This window comes from Onthophagus taurus, chromosome 7, assembly GCF_036711975.1.
Source record: "Onthophagus taurus isolate NC chromosome 7, IU_Otau_3.0, whole genome shotgun sequence".
Classification (NCBI taxonomy): domain Eukaryota; kingdom Metazoa; phylum Arthropoda; class Insecta; order Coleoptera; family Scarabaeidae; genus Onthophagus; species Onthophagus taurus.
In genome coordinates, this window is record NC_091972.1 from 21,819,519 (window position 1) to 21,841,656 (window position 22,138).

The window sequence follows — 22,138 nt, forward strand, 5'->3', positions numbered from 1 at the left end:
ATTAAATAATAACTTATTCTACTAAAACTTTTAGGATACTCATTTCATTGAGAAATTATCGTCCTTAATCTTAAACTTGAATGTGATCCATAAAGGAATATAGAGAAAACTAGATACAGGCATCAGCGACAGACAATTGTGATTCCGCATATGCTTCGGAACAAGGAAAGCACTGTTTGCTAATGTTATTATTGAACAAATATGGAGAAAAACGTAAAGCAGGACCTACACGTATGTTTTATGGACTGTAATAAACATTTCGATAAAGTTAGACACGTCTAACTCATACCTACGATAATAAAGAGAAAGATCCCAAAAGCAGCAGTGGGGGTAGGAGACATGAAATCACTAATCCTGTTTAATCAGTACTAAGAAGGCATGGACACTTAAATTAAGGGATTATAATAAATAATATAAGCCATTGTGACGATACTGTTGTTTTAGCAGGAAAACTGGAAAATCTACAAATATAACTTAAGCACATAAAAATATATACGCATATTAAACACAACTCTAGACAACCGTAGAATATATTGCGTATAAAGAATATATACTATATAAAGAACCACCTATTGAAAGGGTAAAAGGTATTTGAGCTATGAATGTATCGGAGAATACTGAGGAATACTCCTTCATTCGGATAATTGGATGGATTGACCTTCTAAGCAACGGTTAATCTTCTTTCTAAAAAATAATTCTGCCGGATATGGTCTTCTGCTGGCAGTGTATAATCCACTAATAATAGTAAATAGTAATCCGAAAACAATAAGTAGTCTTCTGAAACAGTATCTCGTCTTCTATTAATAATAATAATAATAATAAATTGCTTTTAACTCGTGTTGTTCTTCCATCATACTATAGAAAGTTTAAACATTAACAAAATGCGCATTAACTGTGATAGTCCGTCTCTTCAGACAATTAACTTATAATTTACATAATGTTTTAAATAATTCTCTCGCAAGAAAAAGAAAAAAAAAACAATGCAGATGCAAAGCTATTTTTACAACCGTGAAGGTCACTGCCGCCCATGAAAATAATTTATCATGTGTCTTTTAAAAGTTATTGATGATGCACACACTGTCCACTCAAGAGGAAGTTAATTCATTGTGTTAGCGATCCGGAAGAAAATGACTTTTTGAAGGGAAAATTTAATTATTTTTTGGCGTGATCTAGTCTTATTCAAGTAGTGACTAATCTTCCATTAGTAGTAAACAGTGTTCTACGTACAATAAGTAGTCTTATGCATACAGTAACACGTCTTTTATTAATAATATCTAGTCTTCTGCCTGCAATGTTTAACCTTCTACCAGCAAGATTTAGCCTTCTGCAAGCACTATCTAGTCTTCCAGTAGCAGTAAAAAGTATTCTGTAAGAAGGAAGTAGTCTTCTGCTCATTGTGTTTCATCTTCTATTAGTGGTATCTAGTCTTCTTCCAGCAAAATTTAACCCCTTTCCTGCAGTATGTAGTTTTCAAAAAGAAGTATTTAATATTGTATTAGCAACAATTAATCTTCCATTATACAGATGTGATTTGTTGCAAGCAGCATCTAGTTTTCTATTGATAGTATTTAGTTTTGAATGCAGTGTCTATTTTTTTTTCAAGCAATATTTAGTCGTTTATTAGTAGTATCTAGTCGTCCAATAGCATTAAATAACATTCTACATCCAGTTAGTAGTCATATCAGTATCTAGTATACTACATCAGTATATAGTATTCGATTAGCAGCAACTAGTTTTCCATTAGTATGATATATACATAGAGTATATATAGCAGTATCTAGTCCTCTACAACCAGTCTTCTGCTAATATTATTTAATCGTCTGCAAGCAGTAGTCAACTCATTTCACGCAGTATCTACTCCCTTATATGCAGTATCTTACGACTAAATCAACTTTGGGTTCGCATAAATCAATAAACCAGGTTCAAAAACACTTTCATTTACGCTGTGTATAAGTTTGTTCTATTGAGAATTTGCAACAGCGATCATATATTTTTCTTTACGACCAATAAGATCCTTATTCTTTCAATTGGTTAAAACAAAATCACTGGCTTTGTAAAGTAGTCAAAGGTCGTTTCCTGTCGAGGTTATTGGAACAATTAATGATGAAACGTAATGGCGGTAATTCTAATACCATTTAATACTAAGATAGCATAGGTTGGTGATGAAATATGACATTCGAGACGTTTGAACATAATGCGTTTGAGGTAGCACCTCGGCAACAAGTGACCTTGGCTTCATTCACACATTAATGAAGATGTAGTATGCCGATCTAAGCCATTCTAGATCTTAATTATTGTATACTAACACATCGAAGACACATTTTTCTTGGCCATGAAGGATTGTAATCGAAGTCATTTGTGACCAAGCCGCTTTAATCGAGACGTTTATAGATATAATACAATCAAGATAGTACCTCGATAGCTATTTTTTAAGAAGACTAGTCAAATCAAATTTCGTTGATTTTTTACCAAATTATATGTGTTTTCAATGTTTTTCATAAAAGCGTTTATCATATTTACGTTCTACTCATGACACTTTTTAATGAAGTATAAATTAATTGGCACTTGTGTCTACTATAGACAGCATTTAGAGCTAATAGAATATGATTGGATAATGAGTCATACAGCGACAGCAATTTAAGTGCCGATGCCGGTTCAATTTAAGTAATTATTATATGTCACAATTAAAAATCGAACAGCAAGGTGTTATTTAATTCACAGTTAGTTACGAGACCAAGAATAGCAACCTACGGCTATTCGATTTGGATCTAATTCAAACCCCGAACCCGTCCCAACTCTTAATTAAAATGGACAGAACATTCTGCTGACAATTAAACGCTAGCGAGATGGATCCTGTCCATTGTACGCAATGAGCTTATGTGTAAATGAGCTGGGGATCGTGTTAATTGAAAACAGTGGCTGAAGCCGACAAACTTCTGAGAAGAACACTTCTGTGGCGACGTTGCGGCTACTTTTTGTGACCTAAAACCGAAGTCTTTCCCCACTTCCACTTCTACCCAAACGACAAAGTGTTAAATTAAAAACATATTGTTTAGACACCAGTTTTTTTAGTGGGAATTGTTAAAGTAATTTATGTTTATTGTGAGTATAAAACCAAAAAGTCGTGATATTTAAATGCTGCACGCGTACTACGAAGCTTTCCAGACCTATGCTAATTAAACATGGTGTCAAATGTCGAGAAGTTTCAAAAGAAAAAAAAAACGAAAGATCAATTAGTTCTTCTGTGGAAGCCTCTGCTAATTTTCGCAGAATCTCGCAACAAAGCAACGTCGGCTGACTTTCGTTATGCCTTTTACCGTCTCTCGGTCATGTTTTATATTTCGCCGTCGGGAGTCGAGCAGTCGAGATTAAAGAGGAAACTTTACAAAGGGTCGAATTAGATTTCCATTCGGATCAATCGGTATTTTTGTACCACCTTACAGACTTTTCATTATCGGCATATTTATCGTTCCCGCTCATCCTCCCTTTAGTCGAGACGAGACCAGATTAACACAAACAACTTTTGCGATTATCCCAGTCGAATTTGATTTGAATACAATTTTTTATAACAATTTATTTCCTACATTAATTTGTTTGAAACCTTAAAAAGGTTTATGCTGGAAGTAAATTATTTAAACTAGTTAACTTTCGAACGGAACAAATTAACGATAACGAGAGGATATGGGTTTAACAGAAAAGACAACCAATTAGCATAACTTTAGTAACAAAAGAATATGACAGATGAAGATAGATGTTTTAGTCGTGAAACGCAAAAACCACCCAGAAGGAAGTCCGCCAATAAAGCTTGGGGTTTAAACAAAGGCTCGAATATATCCTAAAATGGAATGTAATGAGGGTCGGAATTATAACCTACACAGAGGGTGGGCAAAAAATTAAACTGGCATGATTTATGGCTTCGATTTCGTAAAAATGGTCAAATGAGGACGTGGCAATCGGGCAACTGCCGAAATTACTGTAATAAAACACTTGCTTTGTATTCGTGATAGCTTTTATTTGTTCTACCCTTTGTTTATACAATTTGAAAATTGCATAAATTTATCTTGTGCTTTTTTAAAACGACCTCTTCTCCCTTCATTTTATTTTACTCGGCATGTTTTAATATATTAAATAATGATGTATTGATACAATTAAGACGCCTCTATAGTACCATTGAAACCGCCGTAATCAGTGTAATTGACGTAACCAGACCAATTGTGAGTATGTCGGGGACGTAATGTCACATATGTGTGATATCCAATATCTCACATCTGCCATCGGACACGCCACCATGCCTCTATGTTATATAACAAGTTTGAATATCGCCATAAAATAATAATAATTAAAGTTACTAAGTATCACTTTAGATATATAATCTAAAAATTCACACTCCAGAATGCAGTAGATATATTCATGTCACAAATACTTAGGTCTCGTAAAATATTACGTCTGCTTTAAATTAAGCCAACCCAGAATACGTAATAATGGTCACCTCAAAGTATATTTACTTGATTTTAAGACGTAAGTTGGACGTTGTGAGGAAACGAAATGATTTTTAATTTTTAATTTAATTAAGTGCACACGTGCGGTTAAAATAAACTAACTTTTATGTTTTTGCCAATATTGTAATTTTCGATAACATATATTTTTAACGCATTTATTTGAAAACGAGGTTATTTAAAATTGTAAAAACGATTTAATTACTGTTCAAGTATTTAACTAACAACACTTTACACTTTAAAGCGATCAGCACATTGAAAAGTGGTTTTGAGGGTATAGTAATTAAAACTATTCTGGCCATTTTAACCAACTGTTAAAACATTTCGTTAATGGTACGATTAAATATCTCTTTGAGCTAAATGAAAACGATTTCAAACACAATCAAATGGGTATTTTTAATATTTTAATTGAAAATTTTTATTTATTTAAAGAATATCAATAGTAAATGTATGCTTGCTTTAAATATTTATTACAATATTGCAAAAATATTCTGTTGGAGTTTAGAGCGTTCCTCGACAAAGTGAATGTTGTGAAAAATGTATGTCAATATAAAAATTGTAAATAGAGTTAATTCCATTTTATACGTACAATAGTTTGTTGAATTAGAGGAAAAGCTTGTAACCGCGTTGCCATCGTTGGTGTTCACCTCTAAATCAACTTTGTAGACCAAATGGTAAATTTATATAGTGGGTTTCGTAGCAACGCGATCTAAATGATTGAATTTTGTTGGTTTGGCATAAAATGCATATAGAAGGTGTATACTATTCCATCTACCATTTTAAAAAACACTCAATGTGTTATTCTTAATTGTCAACTATGATCAGTATTGGTGACAATTGTTCAATTTGCGACTCAAAATATTCAACTATCTCTTTTTCCCCTGAGTTTGCTAGCTTCAGCCTAAACATTTCTGTTAACACAATTATAACTGGAGAAAGAACATTTCCATCAGATATGATGGGTTGAATTCAAAAAAATGATGTATTGACTATGAGTTTCAGCTAAATTTTTTCTTGTTTCGTATTCTTCAATAATAAGTTATCCTTAATTAATGGTGGTAAATATCTTGTAGACTAACACAGTGTGATCTTTAGTTGAGCGTTTGAAGTAAGAGATAATAATACCTGACAAATCTTAACATAATCCCTAACATCTTCCAACACTACCTCTGCTTACATCAACATCCTTTCCATCATGACTTAATATCGTGATTATATTATTGTTATTTATTATTTATTATTGATTTATGATTATCTCTAATTATCGTACCCGACATCTCTCAACATTATTTCTAATACCCCTCCATAACACCCTAACACCCTAGTATATCGCCTATGTACCTTTTGTTGATGATGGATGAGTATTGAGAAATACAAAGTATAATGTAGAGAGATATCAGGTGCTATGTTGTCGCAGTAACATCCAGTAACATCGTCCCTGTTATCTTCTAATATCGTCAAGACTTCCTTAATTTCGTGTACGGCATCTTTCAACATGAATTCAACATTATCTCTCCCAAATCTTCACATAATCCCTAACATCTTATAATACTGTGTTGACCAACCCGGCAAATATTCTTTCCATCCTCCAAAAATAGATGTGCTATTAATACTAAAAGCGTTCGAGTTCCTGCCTCCATAATAAAGGCTGGGCCATCTAACGTTTGGAATTTGAATTACCGATTTATTTTGATTTTGAGAGATAGAATGACATTGACGAATTGACAGAAAATTAGCTTTCTCAAAATGGGACACTTACGTTTGAACAAAACTGGGAAATATTGAAAACTTACTTCCAAAGTAATGGAAATTTGGAGTTAATGAAAGGACTTCAACTGTGTTTGTGGATCAATTCGTGAAGTTCGCGAAACTGGATCGTTACTGCTGTAGCCCAGAGTGTGCTTGAAAATCCATCACTATCAACTCATCATCGTTTTCAGGAACTGAACATTTCTCGAAAATTTTGCTTAACCCTTTGTGTCCCGACTGTACAAATTTTAAACTGTAGTCATCTATTCGGCGCATTTAGAACTGCCGGTACTTTCTACTATACAAGAAAGAGTCTGTATAAAAAATGACGCAATCTGCACTGTAGGGTTTTTAGGTATATTTAAACTTATTCATCCAGATGTGAGGTTAGAAGTTTAGTGAAAAGTGGTGTTGTAGAATTTTGTTGTTCAAAAATGTATCTTTTTGATAAATGGTTATTAGGTGTGATTATTACAGATCATTTTAAAAAGAAAGCATACAGCTTTAATTTAATTTAAAATAAGTCTCATTCCCTAATTTCAATAAATACGGCGTCCAGGAATTTTTAAATTAGCATCTTTTTTGATACTTTTGAAAATGTAAGTTTTGTTTCAACATTTTTTTTCTCAATATTTTTCCAATCCAACCCATCAATTATTATACATCATTTTAAAGAGAAAGCTTTGATGAGCTTTAATTTAAAATAAGTTTCATTAATTTCAATAAATACGGCTTTCAAGAATTTTTAAATTAGCAGTTTTTTTGACAAGATGCTAAAAAAAAGTGTTACTTATTTTCTAACGTAATAATCCCCCCTGGAATGGGGGGATTGTATATTTTATTAAAATTGATTCCAAAGGCCTTTACTGAGTGTATTTTGATAGCGTTTTAATTCTGTCGCAAAGTTTCAAAATTTTTGACTTCTTGGGACACAAAGCGTTAAAGACCTCAGTGTGAAATCTGAGAAAGTTCATTTATGCCAAGAACTGAAGCCTCATAACCATCCTATACGTTTTCAGTCCCTCCAATGGGCTGGCGATCGCTTGGCTGAAGATGAGCATTTTTACCGAAAAATCATCTATTCAGATGAATCCCATTTCCACATCGCAGACCATGTCAATAAGCAAAATTGTAGCATTTGGGGCTCAGAAAATCCTAACGTTATCATTGAGAAGCCATTGAGAAGATGAGCAAAGATGTTACGGTCAATGGCGAGCGTTACCGTGCCATGCTCAACAAATGTTTGTTTCCAGCACTTGAAGAGGATGACATGGACGACGTTTGGTTTCATCATCCCTAACTCGAATATCGCCTATGGTATCAAAATCGATCTAAACATTTCTCATCCCTATCATAGCCTTCCTCAATATGTCTTCCAAAATTAGATATAAATGTTTCCTATCTATCAACATAGCACCTGATATCTCTTCACATTATACTTTGTATTTCTCAATACACATCCATCATCAACATCGTCGTTATCCTAACTCCATGTCGTTTCTCAAACCTATTAACATCGTTCCTGTTATCTTGTAATATCATCCCGAGACATCCTTAATTTCACGTACGGCATCTTTCATCCTGAAGCACTACGTTTCCCTCCCTACAATATTCTTTCCATTCTCTATCAACACCGTTTTTGATATCTCCTCGATTATCGTCTCCAACATCATTCAACATCATCCCTAATATATCCCAATATCCGTCACTGCCTTGCTTGATGTCTTTCTCATTCTTGGTGGACCGTTGAAATGTTCTGCAATCGTGCCGCTTATCAACTAACCTGTAAGTTTCTTCCTTTTTATGTAAGCCATTGATAGTTTGAGTGTTAATTTTGATACATTTGTTCACAGTTTTTTGCCTGTAGAAGAAACAATTAGTTTCGAAATATAGCAAAGAAAAATTTAGTTCTCTTTTTTTCTTATGCCGATCGGTAACCCAATAACCTTATCATAGTTGTCAATTTTTGCGATCAAAAAGCTCCATCTAACATATTTCTCATTAATATCACTAAACATCGGAACTGATATCTCTCAAATCATCCTTAATATCTCAAAATCCTGAAATATCTTAACCTGGTCCCTGATATTTTCCAAGATCGTAACCACATGTTTATTCGACTGGATTATGTGTTATATGCATTTTTAGGTCCCTATTTGCTGAAGGTTACGGTCGATGTCCCTAACATTTTTTTAATCATTTTTTATTTCACAACAAAAACACATATGCGTTTTTGTCGAAATAAAAAATGAAAAATCTATTTCTAGGAATATTGTTATGCAATTTTCGGAGTTTCTAAATAAAAGTATTTATCTTTTCATGGTGAAACCCGACTTAGAAAATCTCATTCAACTTCTGTCAGATTAATATTAATTTTTAAATGCAATCATATAATTCAGATTACCAACTTTTTAACATTATTAAAAAAATTATCAAAATCGTTTCGAAAGTTGTGGCGAAGTCATAAAGAAAAGAGTCAACTTTTTAGTGTTAAAACTCTTTTGTAAATATCCCCTGGAATATCTGAGATCAATTCCCTCGTATTCGCACTATTTCGGAAAATTGAGGCTTGTAGAGTAACACTGGCCATAAAACTTTCAATTTAACACCTACTTCGTTACTGCATTTAATATGGGCCGTTATAGTGTAGCCTATTTTTAGGTAAAAGCATCATGTCGTGGTTGCAAAATTGTTCTCGTTAGGAAATAACCTTTCCCACAAGAAACGTAAACCCTTCTAAATCCTATTGTCGAATGGAGACGAACCCCACTAAAAGCTCTCGTGTATTTTCCCTTCTGTTTATCCTTACAGTTGTATCACAGCAAAATACTTGGGTTAAAGACTAACAATTTGAACAATGGTGTTTGTTTTTCTAACAGCTGAGTAACTTTTAAAGACTTTACTTTTTATTAAGAAGGTTATATGTGTATTGATAGAATTCTTAATGGTTGCTTGAGTACAATTCACGTGCTAAATTGGATCAAATGGCCCCTTCTCGTCGTTGTTTACGTTAATTAGAGTCCTTAGTCGGCCTACCCTTCCCGGGTAGATAATCCAAATTAAATAATACCTGCTAAATACTACCGTGGGTCGTAACTATGGGTACATGGAGACAAACTGGAACACTAATGATACCGAAATTGTGTACGGCTATTCCATGCTAATACGATTGTATCCGTATTAGTATTGAATTGAAATATTTAAGTTTGTCATCAAATTAACTAGAGATGTTTTGTTTACACTTTTGAAAAACCAGAAACATGTTCCATTAATTACCACCACCCACTTATTTCTATTTTAGGTTTATCCAGAAAAGACATTAACACACTGACGCAGATTTATTTGCAGTCATAAAAACCTAGTTAAAAACCAACCGGCAACGTCTATATTAAGTACGGTTTTATAGTTTACAACCGCCTCCATATATTTTTACCCATTCAAAAAGAGGCCTTATGGACTAACTACAACTATAACGTACTAAAAACACTGAAAAAAAGTACATACTCACCTTAAACTCAAATTCCCCTTTGGGATCTTTTGAGTTCTTCTGGCTATATTTAAAAACAAGCTTTCAAACACAAATCCATGGAGATTTAAAGTGGCTGGCGCTTGGAGATGTTTTAAATCAGCCTTTAACGCATTTTTTAACCCCCACCCTATTAACACCCACCTCGTTTTTGCAACGTCTGTTTTAATTCGCTGCGAATTTAGTGCGAACTTAAAACGAAACGGGCGTTAAAAGTAAAAACCCTGTGTTATATTGGCCACTTAGGGCAAAATGTCGACCAACAAACAGGGTCGTTTACGCAGGGCGTAAACAATGGTGTAGTCGAAATGAAAACGAAAATATGAGCGTATATTACCGGCTTTGGGACGCACACCTGCCGCTAATGCATTTGCTGCGGTGAATCTAAGCCAAAGGGCTGTTATAAATTACCTTAATTTAAAATAGATTTACGTTTGCAATTGAAACGCCTATGTATGTTACACATTATGTAAACGTTAACATACATTTTACCCGTTTCTCGTTTATTATCGCTATTGAATTGCCAACTACTATTCATTATTGTTCAATTGATTGTTCGATTCAATCAATCTTAAAAAGTAAAAGTCATTTGATTAAATAATTTGATTATAAGGTTGAAAAAAAAATAAAGGCAAGAGCTCAAACAAAAAGATACATCGAAAACGAGAAAGGGGCGATACATACGTCGGAAGAAAGGATAAAACAAAGATGATTCGAATACTACAATGAATTATGGGCGGGAGAGATTCACAGTAAATAGTCAACAGAAACTTTCAGTGGGTTAAAGCGCAGTGGAAGGAAATGCTTCTTGAAATCTTCAATGTTGTACGGAAAGGTAAACAGATATTTGAGAGTTGGAAACTCGTTATTATAATCCCAATATACAAAAAAGGGAGATATAGCTGACTGTAATTACTACAGAGGTATTACTTTCTTACCCGTAAAAGGAAAGCTGTATGAAACTATAATCGAAAGAAGAGTATGAAGAGAAATCGAAGTAATCAAATTATGGGTAGAATAGGAGGTGGGAATGGAAAGCATCCTGGGACTTCCTGTCACGGATTCCTCGTGTGAGAAAACGTCCGCCGCCCCGAGGCATATCCAATTCATGAACGATCTGAATTGTGAAGTAAAGATAAATATCCAGAGGATTTCTGTCAATTTCCCAAATCTTAAGAGTCAAAAAGGTCAGCCGGCATCTTTAAAGACGGTAGACTCCGTTTTATCATAATATCAGTTCATTATGTCATATTCGACAGATTTTACATGGTGTTGATGTTTGCATTAATTGGGGCACTTTCAGTCGACCAGAACCACTTTCAACATCCGCTATTTGCTGCAGTTTTTTGCGTAAGTTGAACATGTACATTTTTTCGTAATTTTGCACAGGATAAGACCATGTATATAAATATAGTCTTCTTTCAAGCAGATTAAAGAATGTGTTAGAAATGATCAGACACTTGTTTCTGACACCCAGTCCAAATTCATCAAAAAACGGATTCTCTTCTTCTTTGTGGGTCATAGCGTTCATGTTACCCATGACAATTGTCAATTTGTTTGTCTTTCTCAGTATCAAAAACTGTTCTATTTGATGGTAAAAATTCTCCACTTCTTCGTCATCATGGTCACAGGTAATGACTGTATTGGTATACAGGTCTTAATTAGAAATATTCAATACACATAGTTCGTCTCTAATCTTCCTTTACTGCCATCTTCCAAATCCTTCGTGGCCTCCTCACCTTCTCTTCTGTATCAGTTTCCATTCAGTCAGCATTCTCGCGAGTCTGCTATGCCCCATCCTGTATAGATGCCCCAACCATCATGCTATCTAACTCATGGTTCATCCATATTCTCCAGCTATCGTCTTTCTCCTGAGTAGGGCGGCTTACTATAGTAATATGTCCCAAATAATTACTAGGGACGACCGTCGGTATCGATGTGCAGAAAAGTCTTAAATTTTTTGATATAGTGTTAACAGATAACAATGCTCTATTTTCAGTTCATTGTATTGGCTCGTACTTTTACGAATATGAGTAGATCCTGAATTAAGATCTGGTAATAATTTGTATATTTTGAGTACTCTACAGTATTGATTTTGAAAGTATTTTCTCAGGTGTTTACAAAGTTAGCCAATGTATGTTTGAAATTAGCATGGTTATATTTAAAATATTCACAGCGGCACGAGAACCAAGATCAGGACGAGTTTCATGCAACACTTGGAAGAAGTGTTATAAATAGTGGCACTTTGAAGTATGTACAACTTTTCGGTGTTTTATTTCACATGAAGCGCTTTCACAATCTCACCACTTAAATAATAAAAAGATGTTTCATTAATTTTCTCCGTCTAACATCACGTGGTCCATTTTTTTCTTCCTTTCACGGTTGAGAAATTGCGTCCTCCCATTTTATTTTTAAATTTCGATGTCACGATTCGTCATTCGTCGACCATGTGCTATGCATCTGGTCGCATACCTTATCAATGAAACGAGTTTTACTACAGATGCTTAGAAATTTTGGCATCGCCACTGCTCGTGAACAATAGTCTAAAAATATGTTTTGTTTGCGTTGTTATAATCCTCATTGTCGGAATCGCCCCACTGTCTCTATTGGAGGAAGTGAGCTTTGTTTTTGCACTATAAGAATAATTGGCAGAGATTTAAAAGCTCTTGTAGTAGCAAATAAGAGTTTCATGAATCATAAACTTTTTATTGTGTCTTCTTAGGAATGATGTTGATGTAATAAAATTTATTTGGAATCTTTAGAAGAAGGTTAAAAAAGAAATGTGAGTAATATAAAAACGATTCAAAAACAAACCGAAATAAAAGTTGTCAAACATCAGAGATAATCTATAAGATGCTTATAAAATTTTTGCCAAAGAATTCTTAATATTTTAAATTTTATTTTTGCTAAATAAATAGATGTTTAAGTTGAATAAGTAATTTCAAATAACTCCAAGTTAATAACATGGGAAAGTTTTCGGTGCAGTATTAATGTCGGATTATACTTCAATAACTTCCAAAACTCATTTAGATGGTATTCATAAAAACAAGTTGAAATCCTTTATTTCGGACCAAGAATTACCTTTTTACGATTTCAAAGCGGGATTTTTGGCTTGTAAGGGGTGTCTACCCCATCCCGCTTTTATTAAAGTCTCCTGTACTTGGCAAAGCTCCAAAACTGTCGCGCGACACTTAGGAGTCGACTCTACGAAGGACTATAAGATAAAATTTTTTCTTTTAATTATGTTTTACAGCACGGTTCTCAGTTGCCAAGTACGCCGGTATTATTAGAATATATTTTCAGTAAAACCCTGGTGAGAATTATCAAATACGATCATTTACATTAATTTATTTATTAAGTTGCTATATTTTATTACTTCATTTTCTTTTATAGTTTTATTGTCTAAGAGAACCATTAAAGCGCAGTTTGTTAGCCGTGACATAACAACGACACTGTACACTTTTAATTGCCACAAACGCAATTCTAAATTGACTACTTCTAATAGTTTGTAGAACACCAATTAATGCCAGAGCGAATTATACGTAGTGTCGTGATGATCTCAATAGCTTAATTAAGTACGCTACCATGATCCTGAGGCGATCTTCTCAACTTGCGTGCCATTTCCAATTCCAAGCTTACAAATTACCATGACCTTTGTCTTGCTTTCGTTTATAATATGGTTAATAACAAAATAACTCGTTAGTGAAATGAATTGAAGGCTGGTGTAATTTGATAATGTTATACGGAGCTTTATTAATTTATCCTTGAGAAAAGATTTAAAAAAAGTAATCTTTGTTTAGATAAATTTCACTTGCATCGAAACATGTTAGTATGTATATTTTTAATAGTGAAAGCAGCAAATAATGGATTCATAACTTCGCTAATAGTGGACAACTTCTGGCAGTTTTGATTTAGGATATTCATGAAGTGAGTTTAAGTTAATGAAAGCAGTAATTTCACATTTCTTGGGTGTATTATATGTTAGTAAAAGAAATTGAATGTTTAATTGCATGAACACTCTTGTTATAAGTTTAGAGAAGGTTCCAAAAATGTTCACATTAAATACAATACGTATTTGAGTGAGTCGATAAGAGTTTGACAACAATTTGGATGACTTGTTCGGCATTGCACGCGCGGCTGCGCTTGAATTAGTAGAAATCAATGCAACAGAGCAACAGAGAACCAAATCAATCATTTAGCTGGAGTAGATAAAAATGCAAGACGCGGAATGGTTTTACAACTCCAAAATAAGAAATTAATGTTAAATTAACAGCTTAATAGATCTCCACCAAAGTAGAGGCATCTTATCAAAGGTGGTTAACCGCACCTAGAATTAATAACATTGCCTCGAACAATAGAACTAATCTAAAATAAGGAATAAATAAAAAGATTTTTAAGCTCAAAATTACTGAGAATTGCATGTTGGAATGCAACATTTTTAAACGACAAAAACCAAGAAATCACAAGGATAATAGTCGATCAAATTCGACATTCACTTTCTGTCAAATCACAAATAAATCCATTGCGTTCGACAAATCAGCTTTTATGCGGTTCATAAATCTTACATAATTGTACGACAAGGTGAGATTAACTGATGTATTAGAACAATAGAAGAAGAGAAATGTAGACCGACATATTCTCAAAATCACAAAATCTTACAGTATCTAGATAACCAAGATAACCCTCTTGATAACCCTCTTGGTAATTGTATATCAAAGTGTGGAACTGGAAAAGAAGTTTCAAATACCTGAGAGTCTGCATAACCAGCATTACTTGAAGACAGAAGTATACGCTCAAACAACTAAAGCAGCAATTATATCGGGGTATCTACGTAATATAATATGGAGAAACAAAACGTATGAGAATCAAATGTAAGGTAAGAATAAACAACAAAACATGTTTAAGACACATCATGACATTCGCCGTAAAAACAACAACGGAAAATGTCAACTTGAAAAAGCTGTAATAACTTAATAAGTGTTCTTCTCTATTAAGTATAGGGAAGATTGGTAAAGGTGATCAATTAATAATTAAAGACTGTATCGTTGTCTTAACTTCTATTTGACTTCTTTGTAACTATATCTTTTACAATTAATTACACTATACTTATACAAGACTTACTGCTAACGTAGCACAACAAACCTTGTTATGTTTGTCGTACTAACCTTATTAAATAACCTTATTACTCCTAACCTACTTAATATTAATAGCAACATTACTATTAGTCATACCTTACAAAGCTCTTAAAGTCTATTGAAATGAGGAGGAAGACCACCGAAACGTGGAATTATAAGTAAGCATAGACGTGTGTCTGTTCGTTCTGACATCCTAATTTAAGCCATGCGTCCAAAGTATTTTGACAGTAAACTCATCTTGCAAGCAAAGATTGGTGCTTTTTGGAGTCTGTAAAGGTTTACGATAAGATTGATAAAGCATCTTGAAAGCAATTTTACAGAAAATCAGTCAATTTGGCTATGATGTTGACGACGTCTAGCACGAAATTTCATGGTATCATCACGGTTAAAGGGGAACAAAAGCAGATTATAGATCGCGGTGATCATCACGAAACAAGTGAATAGGTTGCATAGGTTGACGGAATTGAAGGAGAATGCAAAGGGACAAATTTTTAACTATCTTATAATGAAGATTATAAAATAAACTATAAAAACTATGCAAGAAATGAACCTGTATTAGTTACTCAACTAGATTTTCGCTGTAGTTCTTTGTAAAACAGAGCATGGCATTATAACTATTACCTTCATTTCTTCTTCCACTCATATCCAACCTGAAATTTGTTTGTTCCAATTTTGAATGTTATAGTTGATTTCCATTTAACGTTTTCGATACTATTTTCTTAATAATTACTGCATTCACAATTTTTTCATATATTCCTTATATAGTTTGTTTTTCTTTTTCTTTTGTTGTAACTTCTTTTCTGTTACCTGTTTAAGTGAATATAATATGATCTTGTATACTCCAGCGATTTCTAAAATCACTTGGTGCATCGCCTAGTGTTGGTCTATTGTTGGCTGTAATGTCTTGATCAGTTCCATATTGATATGAACACCGCATGCGACTTCGGCTTAATCGGATAAAATCAGTGTTAAAATAGTTGTGAAATTGTGTTTACTTATTTCCTAACTTATTCCTAATAATTTCCTGATAGATTAAAATAGGGGAGATATTTGGGTCGTTCCCGTCCGTTAAGTTAGAACATATATGATTTAAGATAAAATCGTTGATAGATTCCTTATAAATATCCTTAACTATGGGCGATAAAATTAGTTTTATAACTTATCATTTTATGTGTTAAATATAAAAGACAGCAAAAATAAACAAAACCCGCCAATTTGTAATAAAAAGCAATGAGGTTAGTTTGAAGTTGTACTACACAGACACAAAATAAAAGTAATGTTGGTTACACATTTAATCAAATTAACTCTAAAGAGAATACACAACTGTTATTTTTAACATCCTATTATAAAATTGCTTTTAATTTGTAATATGCACTAGTTTATTCATTAAATAAATTAGTTTATATAATAATAATTTGATGTAAAAGCTTCACTGTTGCACAAGTAGAAGTAAAAAGTTACCATAATGGATGGGTCACTAGAAATCGAGAAAATACGTTAAAAAAACTCACAGACTGTGAGCGAGAGACGTTTCATATAAAAACCGCGAAAATTTACAGCCCATTTCTCGAAAGAAATTGGATCGTCGGAGGCCGGTAAGAGGCATCATAAAATCCACTTCGTTATTGTTATCCTACGCTGTAAATAGCCCGTATGGGCCGCAGTTGAGCACGCTAAGGGATAATCTGGAGTCGTGTAGATCTGTCGATAGTGCCGCTCAAGTTTTTCGTTTAAACGGGGCGATAACAGCGCGACCCTTGACAATTGCGAAAGTTGGTACGTTATCCACATGTTGTAGCATTCGCGACGAGCAATAAAGCTTTACCATGTCCTTATTCTTCTTTTTCTTTTCTAGTTCCAATGAAGGTGATTTGGGGTGTACCTGCAAAAGATGTGGATTTGCCGTGCGATGTTACTCCTCCGCTTCCATCCGATTCTGTAACAATGGTATTTTGGTACAAAGATGAAGGAACAATGGCTATGTATAGGTAAGCTGTTTCCAATATTTTTGCCATTGTATTCTTACAATTTCTATAATACTTTATAAAGTATAATGATGCTTATTATTCCGCAACTCTTTGTGTTATTGTATACCATATTTTTAAGTTATAAAAATAATTTGTTTATCATTTGGCAATCCAAGCCTTTAGATAATACTGGATTTCGTGTCGTATTCATTTTGAATATAACCGCTCCAAATCGAATTGCCTTTTTGATAATATTTTATAGGATAATATTTTTTTCCGTTTGAGCATCAAAAGGATGTCCCAAATGCTGTTATTTACGGTCGGAAAAAGCGCGCGCCTGCGGAATTTATTTGTTGTACCACGTATAGGCGACCAATTGTTCCCCAATAATTGTTGTCTATTTTCCATAAAAACGAAAAATCGGCAGATAAAATTTATTTGTGGGTCGGGCGTGATCGTTCGTTTATCGAACCTTTCTGCTGAACGGCCCGTTGCGCCGTTCTATATATACATATATATAATTTTTTCATTTTTAATTTGAAAAATTCTAACGCTTCGATACGAAATACAAAATAAATATTAGCGTTCGAATATACGTGGCTGAAATTTAAAATTCGTTCAATCGAAGCCCTTTTTTAATATCACCGCGTAGCAATTAATTTTTATACCTCAACGAAACGGACAGCTATCGGACACTAATCATGTCGCACTAATTTGGCTGTATACTAATAAATCAACGTTAACATGCGACATTTTCAAAAATGCTTGGTCTGCAACGCAGTTCGATTGCTCGCCTACGATGATTTGTAATGAAGCAGATAAATACGTTATTAATATATTAATCAAAATTGGCAATTGCAAGCGAACGTTTAATTCACGAATGTATTTATTCTAATTGATTTATGCGTTATTTATATAACGTTGGGCGGACGTGCGCGAAGGTTTATTAATTTCGAAAGCGGCAGCCGCGTTTGCCCGTGTTTACACGGTTAATTCGTCCAAATCGGGTAATAATTCGAGTGCTATTCAACTAGCACCGTCGGTGTAATTAACATTAAATGCGTTCGGCCACGTAATTTTTGATATTAATGCTACGAGTGGCTTCAAAATCTGACGAATGCCGAGTGGATATTACAATAAATTTCGAACCCTACTGGCTCGAATAAAATTTATTATCGATTGTCGCCCCCTACGACAAGAAACAATGCTATAAATCCGGGCTTCTCTTGTTCGATACGGATAATTATTCAAACGTTCGGCCCGACTATATTGCGTAATTTAATCCTACGGTTTCGATTGTTGTTTAATGTACAGTGGTGCAATTGCTTTCCGTGCCTCTGCTGTCCATTTTCTATCAAGCCGCCATTGTTGTTTATCTTCGTTACTAGGCTTAAACGTAACCCAACAGAACATCCCTCCTAATGACAACACGACTCAGAAGCATCGACCATTTACAGCGTATTGATTGTAACTTAGGCTCATTCAAATTATTTTTATAACACCTCACTTCATTAAAATTTTACTAAACATTATAAAAAATAATGATAGATTGTAAAAACAAACAATGTTTTTTACTTCAATATATTTAATCGACTCTCGGTTTCGGCCTAGACCATCGACAGGAGTCTATAAGGTTGTAAACATTCATAAAAATACAATTAGAATAAAGACTAAATTAAAAATAAAATGTTACTTTAACTCGTCGTATAAAGTTGAGGTTTGGAAACACATGTAGTACATTTAAATTTTGACATGTGTGAACTTATGGATTGTACAATAAAATGATGTATTGAAATTGACGTAAAATAAATGTTTTAACAACTATTGCATCACTAAAACTTAGAAAAAACCCAAAAATAGAGATGTAGGAGAGGTGACAAATGAAACGTATAAATATCAAATGGATCAATCAGGTGGATCAGGTGAGCGCATCGTTTACATCAAGAGCGCATGTGTGGAAAGGTCTATTAATAAACTGGGTTAAAATGGTTTAAAATAAAATGGAATTTAGTTATAGCACGGCACTGTAGGAATGATTAGGATAAGGGATAAAATAAGGGAAGAAGGAAAAAGGAAAAATTTGTGTGAAAAACCAGTTGGATTGTACTTTTCGTGTGCATTAAATGTTTGGATTTTATGTTGTATGAGTTTGATAGGAATCTGTATAGGGGGATGTATACTTGTACTGGTCATTTAAATTCTCGGTGTCTGTATACAGGATGGTCCATTTAACGTGAGGCAAGCGATTATCTCGAAACCGTTATTGGTTCATTTTTATGTAAAATGAAGCAATAACATTTTTTGACCTTGACCTTATTTGCAAGGTTATATGAAGGTCACAACCAATTTTTTAAATGGCACCCTATATATTTTATTGTATAGTAAAATTCAAACAAATTTTACTGTGTTATTTTTACGGCAAAACATCTTTTGAGAAAAATTGAAACTTCTTCAGAAACAATTAACTGACGGTTATAATCTAGCAAGAACAAATAAGATTTATGAATTTTTAAACTTTTTCCTACCCGCTTCGATACATTGTAGTGATAATAGAATAGCGCATAAAAAAACGAGAGTTCGTGGAACTGCTTATGTCAGCCTTTTCAGAATATCGCTTTCAGAGACTTAATTGGTTGAATTGTTTTAAAATGTAATAGGTAAACTAAATTTGCATAAAAACTGCTTGGCAACAAATTCTGAATTCATTGCATCGTTTTACATTAAGGAAAAGTGTCTAAACTGAGTCATTAAATCATGGATACTCTAAGTGTGGCAGAAAAAGTCGAAATAATTTTTATTTATCGAGAAAGTAGCAGAACAGTTGCTGATAATATAGCTTTGTATCGAGAACGCTTTTCTGATCGAAATACTCCTTCGAGAAGTACCGTTTACAGAGTTGTGAATGATTTCACTAACACTGGAAATGTGGAATCAAGAAAAAGAACTCTGCGAGCAACTGTAACTACGGAAGAAAATGAAATTGCGGTATTAGCTAGCGTTGAGGTAAATCCTCAAGTTAGCACTCGACGACTTGCAATTGACCCATACCACATTTCATTGCATCAACAGCTTTATGAAGGTGATTTTGAAAATCGATTAATATTTTGTCAATGGGCACAAGAACGAATGCGGTTGAACGTCAATTTCTTTGGTAACGTGCTATTCTCGGATGAGTCTACTTTTACAAATAAAGGACAAGTCAATAGACATAACATGCACTATTGGAGCGTTGAAAATCCGAGATGGTTGCGTGAAGTAGAACATCAACGACCTTACCGGTCGGTTAATGTTTGGTGTGGCATAATTGGTGATAAATTGATCGGTCCATACTTTATTGATGGTATGCTGAATGGGGAGAAGTACCGAAATTTTTTAGATAACGTCATACCAACGTTACTTGTAGATTTGAGCAGGAAAGAAAGACAAAATATGTGGCTGCAAAATGGGTGTCCAGCACATTTTTCACATATTGCACGTGAAGCTTTAGATCGGGATTATGCTGGGCGATGGATAGGAAGGGGAGGACCAATTTCCTGGCCTGCCAGATCACCTGATTTAACACCTCTTGATTCTTTTTTGTGGGGCGTCCTGAAGGATAGTGTTTATCGGGAAGTACCGACTACGCCAGAAAACATGAAAGAGCGGATTATGAAATTATTTCAATGCATGCAGAAATAGTAGCCAAGAAAACCTTTTAAGATGTAAAGAAAGTTTTAGTAGAAGGGTTAATAAACGTATTGAAGTGGGTAGGGAAATATTTGAAAATTTATTAAAAATTTTATATTTGTTGTTGATTAATGGTATAGTTTAATAGTTTTTTTTAATAAACAATATTTAAAACTATTTGAACAAAAAAATTATTTAGATTTTGTCCACAAAGATGTTTCGCCGTCGTACTGGCAAAACGAACGGTAATTCTTTTTTTTAGTTGTGTTACTTTTATCCATAGATTCAGATTTTGATCGCATTTAAAAAATTGGTCGTGACCTTCATATGACCTTAAAAATTAGGTCCAGGTCAAAAAGTGTTATCGTCATATGGTTTCCCCCTTCGCACAGAACAACTTTTATTTGGTTCATTTTTCTGTAAAATGAACCGTTTTCGAGATAATCGCTTGTCTCACGTTAAATGGACCACCCTGTATGTGTTTTGGACTTTGTAAGAGTAAGTTGTTTGTAAGAAAGTGTCTGCCGAAATTTGAATTTTTCATTATGTTTATGTTCTTTAACTCGTTGTCTAATGTTTCTTCCCGTTTCGACAACGTATGTTGCTCCGCAAGTATCAAATTGGAGTGAGTAAACGCCGCTTTTAGATAGTGGATCAATCTGGTCTTTTGCGTTATTTAGGATCTGTAATAGAGTTGAGATTGTTTTGAACGTGATTTTTATGTTGTATCTTTTGAAAATTCTTTGTATGTTTATTGCAAGGTTACCAGGATAATTTATGGGTCTGTACAGGATTGATTCTTTATTTTCAGGTAACAAAATTTTATTTATGTCACAGTTCATTTGTTTTTTTGTATGTTTAGTGAGTAGATTATCTATAATTTGAGGTGGAAAATTATTGTTATGTGCGATGTTCTTAGTTATTTGTAGCTCTTGGTCTTTAAAATTTTTTGTCAATGGTGTTTCATGTAGACGATGTATGTATGAGTTGAAAGCAGCATGTTTGTGTATATGGTGGTGAAAGGAGTCTGCAGGTGTTACTGCATCTGATTGAGTAGGATTCCTGCATATGTTGTATTCAATCCTATTTCCAACCTTTTTCAGAGTAAGATCCAAGAAATTAATGGTTTCATTCTTTTCCATTTCTATAGTGAAGTTAATTTTGATGTGGAAAGTATTGATTGAAGGAGTTCAGTGGTGCTGCTGGGCGAAAAGTTATCCCAGAAAATCAAGATGTCATCAACATATCTTTTCCACAGTAAAATGTATTTATTGAATGGATTAGTAGGTTCAAGCAGTCACGTTTCTAGTTGGTCTATGAAGAAAGTATTGACAGTAGCCCGCTAAGTGTTGATGGATTGGGAGGAGTCCATCATTGTATTTAAAAATTTCTCCATTGAATTGGTAAACATTAATTTATTGGTATTGGTTCTATTTAGACGTGTTTTCAGGTAATTGTGAACTATGGTTCAGGTTTCGTGGATAGGTATGTTGGTATAGAGGTTAGTGATATCAAACGAGACCATTTGAAAGTTATGAAGGAGGTTAATCTTAGAAATTGCTTCCAGCAATTCCTTTCTATTTTTGATCGTGTCAGATA

At 33.8% G+C, this 22,138-nt stretch overlaps 1 protein-coding gene across 5 annotated transcripts in view; it reads left to right on the top strand.

The window, feature by feature from the left end:
* Nucleotides 1–22,138, top strand: part of LOC111415945 (motor axon guidance molcule sidestep) — a 73,038-nt gene that overhangs the window by 10,371 nt on the left and 40,529 nt on the right. For all 5 annotated transcript variants that reach the window (XR_002706462.2, XM_023047844.2, XM_023047846.2 and 2 more), the window contains exon 2: nt 16,762–16,894. Coding sequence is in view for 4 of the 5 variants with exons in the window: in XM_023047844.2 (XP_022903612.2) it covers nt 16,762–16,894 (133 nt within the window). In the remaining variant the exon portion in view is untranslated. The remainder of the gene's footprint in view (nt 1–16,761; nt 16,895–22,138) is intronic.